Source organism: Callorhinus ursinus, unplaced genomic scaffold, assembly GCF_003265705.2.
Source record: "Callorhinus ursinus isolate GAN/ISIS: 27379988/994484 unplaced genomic scaffold, GSC_fseal_2.0 scaffold12, whole genome shotgun sequence".
NCBI classification, from domain to species: domain Eukaryota; kingdom Metazoa; phylum Chordata; class Mammalia; order Carnivora; family Otariidae; genus Callorhinus; species Callorhinus ursinus.
The window spans coordinates 15,609,646-15,626,158 of NW_027397074.1; the positions used below are offsets into that span (position 1 = coordinate 15,609,646).

At 40.9% G+C, this 16,513-nt stretch overlaps 1 protein-coding gene across 5 annotated transcripts in view; it reads left to right on the forward strand.

Annotated features, from left to right (window-relative positions):
- The first annotated feature begins 8,573 nt into the window (after positions 1-8,573).
- Positions 8,574-16,513, forward strand: part of RUNDC3B (RUN domain containing 3B) — a 126,705-nt gene continuing 118,765 nt past the window's right edge. For all 5 annotated transcript variants that reach the window (XM_025872825.2, XM_073898750.1, XM_073898749.1 and 2 more), the window contains exon 1: positions 8,574-9,104. In XM_025872825.2, coding sequence (XP_025728610.1) covers positions 8,983-9,104 — 122 coding nt within the window. In that variant the 5' untranslated portion in view covers positions 8,574-8,982. The remainder of the gene's footprint in view (positions 9,105-16,513) is intronic.

The following is a 16,513-nucleotide window of genomic DNA, read 5'->3' on the forward strand; positions in this document are numbered from 1 at the left end:
TCAACGGAAGCCTAGATCTCCCCTGAGGACCCTTGCTTCCCTTGTACTCTCAAACAGATTTTTGTTTTGTTTAGTTTTGTTTAGTTTTGAAATATTTACATCCCTTTCATACCTTAGAGCCAGAAGAATAGTGTCCCTGCTGGTTTCTACTGCCACTTTTAGACCATTATTTCTCCACTCTCTTGTAAAAAGCAAGCAAACCAACAAAATTTGCTCTCAGTCCTTGAGGTTTAGGTAATTTGACAATACCATCATCTACTAATCCTCCACTTATTCCCCCTAAATTATTGGAGGTAAGATAATACAACAGCTACTGTGTATTCTAAATCCTGCCATAATTCTGGGTGACTTCATAAGAACATAAAAGACCATTCAACACTCTGACTTCTGAATGTTTTTACCTGCTCTCATCATCAGACCTACCCAGATACTCCTCCGTTGCCACACAATACCATGATTACAAACCTTGGGTTTTATCATCACCCATAACTGCTGTAATCAAAACTGCCAATTTAAACCTAGTGCTCTCTGACCACAATATCCAATCTCTTCTCCCAGTTTGCTTGTTTAACTTTGCCCATTATGATTATTCTTCAAACTCAACACACCATCCAGTCCTTTCCTCCTCCTTCTCCACCTCATCACTTCCCTCCTTTTTTCTTTCCCTATATCCGACTTTAAGAGCATTAGAGCATTGTTAAGACAAATTCCTCGTATTTCTGTCTTTTCCTTTTACCCTCCCATAAAATCTCAGTCCTGCTTGAAATCAGTATGTTCCTTATTACCTGCACGGCAGCATTCTAACTGTTCTGGACTGAATGCTTGTGTTCCCCCCAACACCACCCCCAATCCATACATTGAGGCCCTAACCCTCAATGAGATAATATTTGGAGACGAGACTTCAGGAGGTAATTAGGGTTAGATGAGCTCTTTAGGGCAGGTACTGATGATGGGATTAGTTCCCTTCCAAGAAAAGACACCAGAGAGTTTGTCCCCAACCTCATCCTCTGCACACAAAGAAGAGGTCATGAGAACACACAGAAGATGGCAGCCACTGACAAGCCAGAGAGTTCTCACCAGGAACCAAATTGGCTGGCACCTTGATTTTGGACTTCCCAGCCTAGGACTTTGAGAAAATAAATCCCTATTGTTTAAAGCCACCAAGACTATGGTATTTCATTATGGCAGCCAAATGAGAAGTCTAGGACAATAACAATACCAAAGAAAATCACTTGACAGGGTGGATGTGTCTCAATGTGATTTCACCATCACACCCTCAAATGGGTCCTCAAACACTGACCAGGAGTCCTAGATTTCATTAGCCAACTTATTGTACTACTCACTCTTAGAAGGACTATTTCAATTTCTCAACTGGTGATGTCTTTCATCGCGTAGATAATGCAGAAGCTGTCAGGTGGCAACTTCCTGGACTTTCTAATAATAAAAGCTCAGAACTCCTTACATCTGCACCAACACTCCCATTCTTTTCTCTGGTTACAACTGCAAATTGGTGTCTTTAACCAAAGCTGAATCCATCCTTCTGTGCCTTGGAACCCATGGCTTTTCTGCATTCTCTCTTCTGACCACTGTTTCTCTCTCTTGTTTCCTTCCTAGTGGATTCCTTCCTTTCCTTCCTAGTGGATTCATTCTGTCAACTTTAAAATGTGCTGAAGTCACTTTGGTGAAAAAAAAACACAACAATTGGGATGAAATACCAACATCCCACTATTTAATATTCCTCTATGCCACTCCCCTCGTTCTCCCCTTTCATTTGGCTTCCACCTTCATTGTTCCACTGAAACAGTGCTTACTGATCTGCAGGAGTACTGTGTATATAAAGGAAATTGTTTTTTTGTCCATGATATTAGTTTTCAAGTATATTTTCTTAGTCTGTCATTTTTCTTTTGCTTTGTTTATGGAGAAACTTGCTTTGTGAATTTTTTAAAAGTGTTTTTAAATGAGAAAGCTGCAGAAATTTCTGTACATTCCCTCCCTTAGAAAAACTATTCCTTAAGATTGAGCTGGGGAAAGAATGACAGCCTGGTCTAATTTAGCGTAAAAAGTCCTCTGTGTGGGGCTGAAAGCAGCGCTCTTCATTAAAGTGCTGTGTAACATTACTATGACCTTGTCTAAGACAATCAAGAAAACTGGAGTCAATGGAGTGGCTCTTCCTCAGCTTACTGCCAGCTCAATGAGGACCAACAATGTGATATGCCTGCCCAGTTCCAACTGTATTAAGGAAAACCTAGAGACTAGAATAAGGGAGAAAATAGCCCCACTACATCCTCTTTACAACAGATCACTTCTGGAATGATCTCTTTCTAGAAATGCACGTTGGGGTACCAGTGATACTACATCTTTGAGAAATTGTGCCCAAACATCGATGTATACTGTGTCCATCCTCTAAAGTTCTCAAAGTAGCTACATTTATTATCTCACTGATCCTCAATATAAATCTATAATGTACCATTATCCCCATATGACAGATAAGAAAACTGAGGTCCAGAGAGGATAATAGACTAGCTAGGGCGTGGAGCTTCCAGAATTTAAATATAAGCTTTTCAGTTCCAGGATTGGCTTTTTTTTTTTTTTTCTTACTATACTATGAATTGAACTGTAATAAGCCCAGAGGCAGGGGGCCAAGACTGAGGATTCTGGAAGCCATATTCCAGAAGGAGCTTTTGAAGACACTAGAGGTGTTTGGCCTGAAAGAGAGATGCTTTAAGAGGGTCTGTGGTAGCTGTTGTCAAATATTTGAAACCCATTATATGGAAGAGGGAGGAGACTTCTTTATAACTCCAGAGGGCATAACTAGGACTAATTGATTGAAATTATGATGAACCCAGATGGTGCATACAAAACAGTCTAAAAGAGTGACATGTGTTGAGCTGCAGAACTGTGTCCAGATAGCTCAACAAAGTAAAGACTCAGAGCAACAGAGAACCAGCCTGGCTGCCTGAGGTTGGTCGGAGGCAGGGTCATCAGCACAGGTGTCTGCAGCTGGATTTTCACCTGTTTTTGTGGGCCAGCTGTCAGGCCAAAGCACCAGTCCTGCTCAGTTTTGATTCTGTTCCCTGCGGTTTCCTGACCTGGGCTCATGTCCTGGAGGGGAACCCTGGTGGGTCAGTTTGGAAAGTTCATATTTCAGAGCTGACTGCAGGCCCCTCCCACTCCCTGACTGGATTTGGACAAAACCTCTCCTAGTACCTGCACAGTTCTCCATAGGCCTGCAAATGTTCCCACCTATTGGCTATTTGCGATTTTCCTGCTCTAGGTCTGTAGATGCCCTGTGGCGTCCCTCTGCTTTCTCACAGCTACTGAGAGCACCCAGGGCTTGCTGCTGTTGGTTGTTTATCCCAACCTCTTTGCATTAGGGGTTCATGGGAATATCTCATCAGCGAGTTTTGTGGTAAGTGTTGTCCACAGCTGGGTTTCCTGGTTTTGCTTCTTAGTAGCTCTGTTTATGTGTGGGACTTCAAAAAGATCCAAAACCTTTGCTGATCCATCACCACCATCCAGCCAGAATTCTCAGGTCTGCTACTGTTACTTCAAGCTCCTTCTTCGGCTCTCTGGCTAGGTAGCTGCTGATTTAATTATGTTCAGTTGTCTCTTAGAAATGAGCATCGGGGGCGCCTGGGTGGCTCAGATGTTAAGCGTCTGCCTTCGGCTCAGGTCATGATCCCAGAGTCCTGGGATCGAGCCCCCGCATCAGGCTCCCTGCTCAGCAGGAAGCCTGCTTCTCCCTCTCCCACTCCCCCTGCTTGTGTTCCTGCTCTTGCCGTGTCTCTCTCTGTCAAATAAATAAATAAATCTTAAAAAAGAAAGAAATGAGCATCAGCATATAATAATACACAACACTTCTGTGAAGGGGTTTGGAGTTACAAAATAAATTAAGCTCTGCTAAAACGTAACTTAAAAAAGGAACTCAAGAAGATTTAAAAACAAATACAGACTATTTTTTTTCACAGTGAGTTATGGTCCTGGGTGGTTAAGAAATGCCATTTATTCACATTTTTGCATTCTTCACCCCAGTAGAGAACAATTCTCACAGTTGGATGTCTGACTCAGTAATCTGTCAGTTTTGCCTGACTAAAGTCACATCACTGATTGATGCCAAATCTCGCTCAATTAAAGGTTCATTTTTCGTTTGGCTGTTGGCAAATGCAACACTGATTATGGGTTATTAGCACCCACCCCCTCAGATTTCTAATGTGCTGGGAGAGGCACTGGGAGTGCTTGCCTGTATGCCAATTACAGCGGCCGCAACAGCCCTCTGCTGCACCTTTCTATTCTGGGCCCCAGGACACCTGCCAGTATGTCTAACTGTAGCGGGGGATATGTTTATTCAGGTCCTTCCTAGGGAGATTAAAAGAAAAAAGGGATCCTTTCCAATCTCCATCTCATTGCCAGCTCTGCACCTCCACACTAAGAAAAATGGTGATATTTTGTGACAACATTTGGTTCTTTTTAACTTGTCTATTTATTCACTTGTTCGTTTGCTCTTTTATTGTATTCATTCAATAAATATTTTTGAGGACTGGCTCGTGAGGCAAATGAAAACAGTTCAGAGACCACAGAAGGATGAGACCGAGACTCACAAGCCATGTGGAAAGTAGTCTCTGCTTTCTTGCAGGAGGTCCTCAGCAGGATGTGGAAACCATGAGACAATTGTGGTAGCCACACCTTCCTGTCGGGCCCTTCCTCTGATGTTTTCTGAGGAGAAGAAAGACCTGGTCTGCCATTGGCCAGTTCTGCCAAAGGACTTTAAGTTTTTCACTCACTATCTTCCACTTTGGCATGACCCCTCATCCCCTCAACACGTTCCGGCCTTGAACTGTTCCTCCATCCATATCAAGGCTTTATGAGAATGTAACGTGGCGGATCCTCCCTGCACGGCTGTGGCCTCCGCAGGAGTGCACTAGCAGCATGGAGTCCATGTTCCCGGGCTACCCCATCAAGTTTTCTCTGAGTTCTTGCTTCCATGCCTGATTGGGCCCAGGGGTCTCCACTATTACCCAGGGTATTTGTTTGTGAGGGCTGTTTTTCCAACTTCCATAGGCCCCCTGTGCTCCTTGGCTCCTGGCCCCCTCCCTCCGTCTTCAAATCCAGCAGTGTGAGTGTCTTCTCTCTAACCTCTGCTTTTGTCTTCACATCCCCTTCTCTCACTTCGTGGACTTTTAAAAGATATTGTGTCTTCGGGCGCCTGGGTGGCTCAGATAGTTAAGCGTCTGCCTTCGGCTCAGGTCATGATCCCAGGGTCCTGGGATCGAGCCCCGCATCGGGCTCCTTGCTCAGCAGGGAGTCTGCTTCTGCCTCTCCCCCTGCTTGTTCGCTCTCTGTCTCTCTCACAAATGAATAAATAAAATCTTTAAAAAAAATATTGTGTCTTCAAATTTATTCATCTTTTCTGTCTGGCTCCTGTGTATGGGCATGCTTAGAAAGGCTACTTCTTTGAGATTAAAATAAACAATGCTTTGGTAATCTCTCTTGCTTATAGCAATTTAGAACTGAGGATATTTAGATGTGAGGATATGTTACCGTTGTAATACCGTCTTTCTTGATGGGGAGAAAGAGGAGGTTGGGAAAATGGTGAATAAATATGGCCTGCCCATTCAGTTCTACAGCATTCTTATAATTTAAATTAGGCATCTACTATTTTCATTATTTTTCTTGGGAGTCTTTTTACATCTCTAAATAACCTTTGTTCAAATGCTCAGATAAATGAAATAAAGAACTGCCACTGGTGCTGGAAAAAGTGGAAAAAGTAGTGTGAAAACTCATGTGGCTTTATAATAGTATTATACTTTTTAGTGAATATAATTTCCAGATTTGTCTTCTAGAGAAAGGAGACCCTGGACATATCGCTCAGGACAATTAAGAAAAAGCATTATCAAATAAGGCCCCCATGTGGCAGCTTAATGATTCGCTGTACATACAAAAAAATGGCCTTTCTTAATGAGAAATCTTTTTCAGCAAATACCTATGTCAACTGAATCCCCTGAAAAGTAGCATTTGAAAAAAACTCTATTACCTGATCATCTAAGATGAAATTTTACTAAGTCTTCAGTCATAAAGATAAATTTATAGCACAAACAACATGAAAATATACCTGAGTGTGCCTGGGTGGCTCAGTCGGTTAAGCATCAGCCTTCGGCTCAGGTCATAATCCCAGGGTTCTGGGATCAAGGCCCAGTCCGGCTCCCTGCTGGGCGGGCAGTCTGCTTCTCCCTCTCCCTCTGCCCCTTCCCCTGCTTGTGCTCTCCCCCTCTCACATTCTCTCTCTCAACTAAATAAACAAAATCTTGGGGTGCCTGGGTGACTTAGTCATTAAGCATCTGCCTTCAGCTGAGGTCATGATCCCAGGATCCTGGGATCAAGCCCCCATCAGGCTCTCTGCTCGTGGGAAGCCTGCTTCTCCCTCTCCCTCTGCCCCTGGTTGTGTTCCTGCTCTTGCTGTGTCTAAAATAAATAAAAATCTTTAAAAAAATAAATAAAAAAACCCCAAATCTTAAAAACATGTACTTGAGACTAGAAAGCCAATTTTGAGAATAATGACACCTCACTCTTCTGTATTTGACATGACCCCTTGGTTTTGTCTCTTTTTAAAAAAGATTTTATTTATTTATTCATGAAGACAGAGAGAGAGGGAGGCAGAGGGAGAAGCAAACTCAACGCAGGACTCAATCTCAAGACCCTGGGATCACGACCTGAGCCAAAGGTAGACCCTTAACCTACTAAGCCACCCAGGCACCCTCGGTTTTGTCTTCTTGATAAGTGTGAAGGATGTGTGTCTTCTCTCTACCACGAGACAAACCAGCATAAGTGTCTAGGAATTTTCTTGGTAATTGATGGCTTTCCACTCTTTTCCTTATGCAGTTTTCAACTGTGTTTAAACCACAAAAATTTCAATGTGAGTCGTATTTGTCATTGCCAGTGCAAATACTTTACGGAGACTGCCTCTGTAGTTAGTGCATCTGTTTCCTGATGGCTACTTCTGAATTCAAACTGTTGGTGTAGCAAGAGGAAACAAGTTAATTGGAGCTTCTAGAACAGCAACTCTCCTTAAAAGCATCCATGTTACCATGGAGAAGACAAGGGATGTTTGGGAACAAGTGCACCGACATAGAAAACCCTCCTGCTTTTATTATTGTGAAAGAGAAAGTTTAAAGTCTAAGTTATTTTCTCTAATTTTAATGTGTTAATGTTTATTGCAGTAAGTTAGTTGAGACAAATTTTTTTTCCCCACACAGATCTTTATTCTACTATGATTAGACTTAGTAGCTGAAAGGGGCTGTTTTTGCCATAATGACTTTAAGAGATTTAAAATTTTTTACAAACTCAAGTATTAGTCATCTACAGCTTTATTATACAAAACTGTTTTTTAAGCGTTCAACATAGAGCCAGTCCCTCCTTTGTATAATATACACAAAATACAAGGATATCTATACTAAACTGTATGTTCTATAACGATCTTCTTTGACAGAAACCTCAAAACCAGAGGTGGAAGTAATAAGGATTTTGGAACTACCGAAATTGTAAAATTACAGTAAAATAATGCTAAATGTAACTTCAAGTTACAGTTAACGAACATTTATTGAGAACCTGTTGTATGCGGGGCACCATGCTAGGCTCCACGGGGACAGTAGTTAGGGATTTCACTCTGAAATCTGAGCAAAGGGAGATAGAGGGCCACTTAGGTGAGTACCGGAGAATGCGGCAGAGGCTAGGACCTTGCTGCTGGTAAGGCCGGAGGGTGAAGAAGCGTTGCAAAGTGGGCGCTAGATTCCAAGCACACGCGACCAGGGCGGCACCCTTCTCCGGGAGCAGCCCAGAGAAGCCAAGGCCCAAACTGCCCCTAGACTCACTGTTCCTCACCCAGTTCCGGGGTCTCTGCCTAGGCCCGGAGAAGGGTGCACATCAGCACCGCGCTCGTTCTCAAGTGAGCGGTCAGTCCTGGCTGCAGGACGTGCTGAGGCTAAGGGAGGAGCGACGTGGCGTGGACGGTCAAGAAATCCCGCCATCAGACGCCCAAGGACGATATTCTACAGGCAATTTCCCTCCCCCGGCTATTTGTGGCTGTTTTCCAGACCAGAGGGAGTTAGGACAAAAGGAATCCTGCTCCTTTCCTGGGAGTCAAGTCCTGGGTCTGTTGCGAGCGCCGGGCTGCTGCATCTTCGGGGCTGTGGACCTGAGAATAGGCTTCCGGCGTGAAAAAGATCAGCCGCTAAAGCTAGAGATCCCAGCAGTTAAAGCTGGGCTCCCGGCAACGATCAGCATTCCTCCCGGAGCTCTCCCGCGCCACGCATCCCACAATCCCCGTGCAAACTGCAGCGCTGCTCCGCTGCGTGCCGGCTGCCTGCGGCACGCGGGCTGCGAGCGCGAGCCCGGCGTCTTGACAGCTGCCCACGCGCCGGGGCGGTGCTCGAGCACGTTACTTTAAGGAGCCACGCGGCCGGCCCCGCCCCTCGCGTGCCGCGATTGGCTCCAGGTGGACTGCGTTGGCCTGATAGGTGCAGGGAGGGCGGGGCTGCGCGCGCGAGGCCCGTGGCCTCACCGCAGCAGTCGCGCCTGGGGCGCGAGTGGCGGCCGAAGGCAGGTGGTAGGGCGTGCGGGCCGGCGGGCACGCGCGCGTGCTGGCAGCCGAGATCTCTCGGGAAGCAGGGGAGCGCCCGACACCGCCCCGCACGCACCGCCCTGCGGTCGGCGGCGCGCGCGAGGGCGGGGGAGGTGCGTGCCTGTGTGCGCGTGAGTGTGTGTGAGTGTGTGTCTGTGTGTGTGTGTGGAGCTTGGGTACGGAGCGCGAGCCGTCAGTGCCTCGGTACGAGTTCCCCCGCGGTCTTCCACACCCTCCGTCGGTCCCCGCTTCTTGCCCCACGACCCTCCAGTGCCCCCACGGTCGCAAAACGAGCGAGCGCATTGGGGAGCAGGTGTGGGGGCGGGAGGGGTCGCAGCAGACAAAAGGGGTGAGGGGGTCAGCCCGCCATGGCCTCCCGGAGCCTGGGGGGCCTGAGCGGGAGCCGCAGCGGGGGCGGCGGCGGCGGCAAGAAGAGCCTGAGCGCCCGCAATGCTGCGGTGGAGAGGAGGAACCTCATCACGGTGTGCAGGTACGGCTCGGCCCGCAGCTCGCAGCGAGGGGAGGGGGCCGCCGGCGCCGAGGGCTGAGAGCTGAGGGCGCGAGTCCCCGGGGGTCCCGCAGACTGGGGGGCCCGTGGTCCCAGGCTTTGCCGCACCAGGCGTGTCCGCGGGCGCAAGCGCCCTCAGAGGGGCCGGGGTCTGGGCACCGCGAGGCCCCGGACTTTCCGACAGTTTCAGAGACGAGCGAGGATAAGGCTTGGGGCGGGGCTGGGGGAGGATTTGTTTTGAATGTGTCTTCTAGTGTCAGAGTAAGAGAGGAGGACAGAAAGGAAAAGCTCTTTCATTTAGGGCTCGTTAAGCTGTCAGCCAGCTTTTGGTAAAGTCGTTACTGTGTTGTTTCAAAATTAGAATGCATTTTGTTTTTCTTTTGGCTTGTTTACGCATATATTCAGTTATTTCATTCCACCAGTATTGAGTGTCTACTACAAGCCTGCCTTGTGTGTGTGTGTGTGTGTGTGTGTGTGTGTGTGTTTTCTCTCCACTTTTAAATTGCAGAGCTAGTGCAGTTTCTGCAGTTGTTATAAAGAGTGGGACTTGTGGAGGATACCTAGTCTTCGTGTCAATGTTTTATTCCAAGTCTGCCTTTCCTTAAAGAGTTTCTAATTATAAATGTAGTATTCCTTTACTCTAGGAAATATAGAAACATAAAGGGAATAATTAGTATCTGTATTCAGAAATAACTGATTTTTCACCAAACACCTCAGCAGCAACCATCGGTTATCCTCTAATAATTAAGAAATGACACCTTTTCCTCCTTTTCCATTTCTGTGTATTTCTTCTTGTGTAAAAATGTGTCAAGCGTCTGTCGCAGCACACAGATATTTATGCTAGGAGTTATATTCAATAACTTTGAGTGACTTTTTGTTTTTTTTTTAACCTGGACCATTACAGATGTTTGCCTAAATAGCAGGAAGACCTGCCTCCCTAACTGTATGGCACTTTGAGCTGTAGACAATAAAATAATGTGGACTTGGTTTAATTTACCACTTGGGCTGTCTAGGATGCAACCTTTTGAGGAAGACAGGTATTAAATTTTTTTAAATCCAGGCAAATCTTCCTTTTTTAGGTTAGGAAAAGAGAACAATAATCAAACCTGATTTATTTTACATATATTAAAGATTATTATTTTATTTTTTTAAAAAGATGATCATCTCAAGCAGGATCCAGCATTCTTGGGGTAATATATTTCATAAAAGCTCCCTCACAGTTAAACTTCATAGGACAGTTTTTTGCTCAATTGTCTTTTTAATTTTTTTTTAATTCTTCACACTATAGCATCCAATGCTCAACAAATATTTATTGAATGAATAATTTCAGGGTGGGTACTCTTGCTTCTCCATTTTTGTCCTGGCTGATTTTGGGTTACTTGATGTTCATCTGCTCCCTCATCTGAGGCAGGCCAGAAGAAAGGACTTGTATCTCAACCTTATTTAAATAACATTTTAAGTTATGTTTAAGAAATTTCAGTCATATCACACTGATTTGTGTGGACAGCTGTCCGGGCTTGCTGTATTTTCATTAATTTTATTTGAATAATTATTTTCTATTGCAAAATGAATATAAGTGCTGACCTCAGGTATAATTTACACATAAATTTAGTGTTATAACTAAAATAAATTTCAATTTCTGGCTTAGATTTCAACGTGTGTATTTGGATTTACTACTAAGGCTGTTCTTCATGTACGAAGAGTTGGTGATTTATATAAATTATCATCCATCTCAATAGTAATGGGATCTGTTTGATAGGCTTTGTCTAAAAGGCTTTTACTTTTTGGAAAAAAAGTCATTCTAGGCCATTTGTATGTTTTAAGTAGCTCTGCCTGAACAAATCAATATTTGTGCATTTATGTTTCTTTGCCTTTCAGAGTTACCAAATTGTGGTATCTTACCCTTGTCTCTTAATGAATTCATTTTTTAATTTTTATATATCAAGTTAGAGGTGATTTGATATTTAAGTTGTGAAGAAGTTGGTTTAGTTTGAGTTCTAAGTTTACTTTGTCGTTAACGAGTTCTGTGTCCTTTAACAAGCCATGCAAACATCTCATTATCTAGTTTTCACATCTGTAAAATCATCTTAGCCTACATCATTAGTAACCTTCAATAACAGCCCTAAAACTAATAATAGACTTCAAATAAAATGTGTTGATATTTTCTTTTGAATTTCCCCAAATATGAGCAGGGTAATGGTAGACATATATTTAATGGTAGCTAGATGAGGTATGTGCCTTTTTCCCTCTAAAGAAAAACATTTTGAACTTTGCCTCCCATTTTATGTTTCCCTACTGATGCTCTAGAAAACTTGTGAATAATTTACCAATGCAAATCAAAACAAAATACCCCCCCAACCACCTCATATCATTCTACTGTATCTATAATATTTATGTGATATAATGCTTTTCTTTATCCCTTACACAACTTAGGCATATTTTCAGCTTAGTTTTAAAGCCTTATTATGTAACTAAGCAATTCTTTAGGCATAAAGTCTTGTACAAGAACAGTATTGTTATGGTGTGGAACTTTTGAAGTGGGTTGCTGGGTTAGGTAAGAGAGTCAGGACCTGAATTGAATTGAATTTCGATTCATTGTGATTATGTATGTAATTCTTTTGTCTCTTGTTTTTGTTCTATTGAACATTTATGTATTGTAGCCTTAAAAATACTTGTATGGTACTTAGTACTATTTTATCATGCCTTTTACAGATTGTGGTGGAAAGAAAGTAGTGAGGAGAGAAAGTCATTGAGGCCTCTAAATATTCCACATTCAACTCCAAAATATTCATAGACTGATTTTGGCTCTTTGTACCAACTAGTATTTTCCCTGCATATTCTTTACCGTTTAGAATTTTGAAAAATTAATTTTTTAAAGTCCTGCAGTCTTTTTTAAATCTCTATTTTTCATCTATAGAAAACCAGGTGCATTATTAGTCATTTTTCTGTCATTTTTAAGCTTCACATTTTATTGAAAAACTTACATATTCTTTTGCTTTTACTTCTGTTGACAAAGAATTAAAATGGAAAGTCTCTTTCTGTAGGTCAACATTGGTTTATGAGAAAGTTATTAAAGTATATAGTTTTTATATGCATAATCAGATTTTAATATAACATTTGTTTAACTTTTACAATCAATTCCTTAAGAGAAACTCCTCACAGTCATAATTTTCCTGTCTTGTGGATAGAAAGGATTAACAAGAGCCACTTAAGGAGAAAGTGTGATGAGTGGAGACAAATGATGGTTTTCAAAATTAAAGTACTTCTAATAAGATGTACGTAGTTATTCTTGGTTTTCTGTAGGTGAAGATATTATTTCATAATTTGAATGTTATTTCAAGTAACAATAGGGCCTTATTTTTCCAGTGTAGTCAGGAAATGAGGTGCTTCTATTTTCCATGTTACTAATGTTTGAGTTAAGCTTAAAATTCTCCCATCAACTATAGTGCTCTACTCAGCATTAGTTGTGGAGTGCAATCTTCTGTATAACTGAAGCTTATAATTTAAGTGTTTAAATTTAAGCCACAATAAATATTAATATTTAAAACATTTTGGGTGAATCACTTTTAAAAATGGATTTCATATTTCCCTACCTTCTTTAAAAAGACTCTGTAAAGAATAATAGAATCTTTATTGAGGATTTCACTCTGAATCTGGTTCTGTGAATTGTCCTATGCAGTGGCTGTCCTTGAGGACTCTTGAGATGCATAGAGCTTTTTGCAGCATGGCCCCAGAAGATTGTGTGTTTAAAGTTTTTTGTCTGCTTTTGCATTCTACTATTGCTTCCCACCAAGTTATCTGTGTTTCTTACAACTCTGCCTGTTTCTAGCAGCTCTTTCCTTTGTGCTTCCTATCCTCATGTGCTTATTATAATTGGCTGTGAACTAGGAAAGCGGATAAGTAAATTTATCATGTGTTAAAAAAAAAAAAAAAAAAGCAACCAGAGGCCTCGGTTAAATAAGTGAGCTTTAGCACTCTGAACTTAACATTTTAGTTGATGAATAATTAGAAAAAATGTCTCTTCCTATGTTTGAACTTAGTGGGTGAACTGCAGATAAGGAAAACGTTAGTATGATTGGCAGTGTGATCCTTTAAAGAACTTCAAATTGAGTGACTTACTTTCCTTGTACTATTTGCTTGGGTATGCCTCATGAGACTGTTCATACCTTGGCTACAGTGATTCTATTTTTAGCTAAAGCTCTTTTAGTCATGCTCTGTGTGGCAGAACTTTGGGTTTGGTCTTTGATCAACATTTTCAGTTGTATTCTTTTGGAGCAGGTTCAGTATCATTTCTAAGAATTGTTAAGAGCTCTGATAGTAGGTATTCATGATGGAGGTAGCATGATCATCTTTTCAGCTATTAGTCCTGGATAAGCTTCTCAGCATTCATAAAAGGTCATTATCTCTTCCCCTAGCTAAAATGGGTTCATACTCAACTTAGGGAGCATAGCTGTCCTCCACACATGTAACTTCCCTGCTTATCTTTTAAAGATTTTATTTATTTGAGAGAGAGAATGAGAGAGAGAGCACACAAGAAGGCAGAGGGTCAGAGGGAGCAGCAGACTCCCTGACTCCATCCTGGGACTGCAGGATCATGACCTGAGCTGAAGGCAGTTGCTTAACCAACTGAGCCACCCCCGCGCCCCTTCCCTGCTTATCTTAACTTCATTGCTTATCTTTTTTTTTTTTTAAGATTTTATTTATTTATTTGACAGAGAGAGACACAGCGAGAGAGGGAACACAAGCAGGGGGAGTTGGAGAGGGAGAGGCAGGCTTCCCGTGGAGCAGGGAGCCCAATGTGGGGCTCCATCCCAGAACCCTGGGATCATGACCTGAGCCAAAGGCAGATGCCCAACGACTGAGCCACCCAGGCGCCCCAACTTCACTGCTTATCTTAACTTCACTGCTGATTGATAAATGTCAGAAGCTCAGATGAAAGATTAGATATTCAAGGGGGAATATGTGACGCTTATCCACTCATGTATTCAGTCTTACAAGTTTAGGAGATACATATCGGAGCTGATCCACATGATCACAAAGCAGCTGGGTATGTAGACAGCATTGCTTCACACACTCCTATCACCAGTTGCTTTTTCACAATTATGCCTTGGTAAGTTTCCATCAGCCTATATTGTGTGTCATCAGAAAAAACCGTCACAGAAGGTCTTGAAGTTGTTGTCAGGGACGTTGTTTATCATGTCATATCATTTTGTGAAGATTTCTATGAGAAATAGCTGTCTTATTTTAGTGCCAAGAATTGTATCTCTAGGCATTTGGACTGGACACAAATGTGTAACTGACAACTTCTTTTTTCTTATACAGCTTTAGAAATTTTAGTGTTAAATTTGTGGCCAAGCTCTAAAAGATACATAGAACGTGGGAGTAATGCATTTAGCATTATTCTTAGCTCTACTTTGTTTCCACATTTTTCATATAAATTATTATTGATTTATAATCTGTATACAGAAAGCGCACATAGCGTAAGTGTACAGGTCGGTGAATTTTTGTGAAGAGGACACTACATTGTAACTAACACTCAGGTCAAGAAAAAGAACATTACCTTTCATGTATTTAAATATTCTGAAGTTTTTCTCAAAAGTGTTTCTAGTTGGGAATGTATATATTCATCCCTTTTTAAACTTATTCTTTTATATTTTTATATTGTAACATTAAATTTTATTATTTTCTTTTTTTGCTGATATATAGACATAAAATCAACCTTTTAAAATATTTGTCTTGTAGTAATCTTACCAGATTTACTTATTAATTCTAATAGATTTTCTGCAGTTTTTTATTTTTTTAAACTCTGAATACAGTCATGTCATCTACTTATTTAAAACTTCATGCCTTTGTTTTCTTGTGTTACTGCACTGGCTAGGACCAGAGTATTGCAGAAAACATTTTACCGTGACTATGGACTCTGAGAAACAAACTGAGGGTTTTAGAGGGGAAGGGGGTGAGGGGATGGGGTAGCCGGGTGACGGGTATTAAGGGCATGTATTGCATGGAGCACTGGGTGTTATATGAAAACAATGAATCATGGAACACTACATCAAAACCTAATGCTGTACTATACGGTGACTAACATAACATATTAATATAAAATTAAAAAAAATTTTTACCATGAGGTAGATGTTTGCAATCAAATGTTTTTTTCTGTCTATCAAAATAAACATAATTTATCTCCCTTTTCTTTCTATTTATGTAGTGAATTATATTGATTGACTTTTGAAGGTTAAACTACTCTGGAATAAAAACAGTTGTACTGTATTATCCTTTTTACAGATCTTTGCATTCAATGAGTTATTATTCCATTTGGGATTTTCACATATATATTCATGGAAGAGATTTATCTGTAATTGTTCTTTCTTACAGTGTCCTTGTTTAGTTTTGTCATAAAGATTATCCGACCTTATAAAGCAAGTTGGGAAATAACTCTTCAGTAGAAGAATTTGTATAACATTAGATTATTTCTTTCTTAAACTTTTGAAAGAATTCACCAGGGAAGAAATCTGAACTGCTAATTGTCTTTGTGGGAAGTCTTTTAGTAACAGATTCAATTTATTTAATAGACACTGTACAATTCAGATTTCCTGTTTCTTCTCAAATCAGGCTTCAGTGAGTTTTTCATGTATATTACCAAACTTATTCTTAAGATCTTTCAAATATCATCTTAATATCTTTTTATTGTTTAAAAAAGTTATAGTAATTTTCCATTTTCTTTACTGATATTGCTAATCTCTGTTTTTTCCATTTTTTTCTGGCCAGGAGTTTATGAATTTTATGTGTCTTTTCAAAAGTCAACTTTTGGCTTTGTTCATTTTCTCTGCCATACATTTATTTCTTAACCCATTGGTTTCTTTATTATTTCTTTGACTTTAAGTTCCTGTTCTTTTTCTAACTTCTTGAGATGGGAATTTGGATAATTGTTCTTCAGCCTTTCTTCATTTTCTAATATATGCCTTTTAAATCTACAGATGCCCCTGTTTGGCATTATTTGGAGATTGTTCACAAGATTTGAGATGTTATATCTTTATTATTAATTAGTTTAAAATGTTTTCTAATTTCTGTTGGGATTTCTTTGACTCATGGGTTATTTAAAAATTTATTATTTAACTTTCAAACAGTGGAGGATTTTCTAGTTATTTTTAGATATTGATTTTTAACTTGATTCCACTATACTTATAGAGAACATACTCTGAAAGATTTCAGACTTTTGAAATTTTGTTTATGCTTGCTTTATGATATAGCATATGGTTAATTTTGATAAATATTTCATGTACATTTGAACAATATATATGTATTCTGTCATTGGTTGCATGTTCTGTCTATGTTAGTTGTATCTAAGTATGTTGTGTTATTCATATTTTCTTTATCCTTACTAGTTTTTT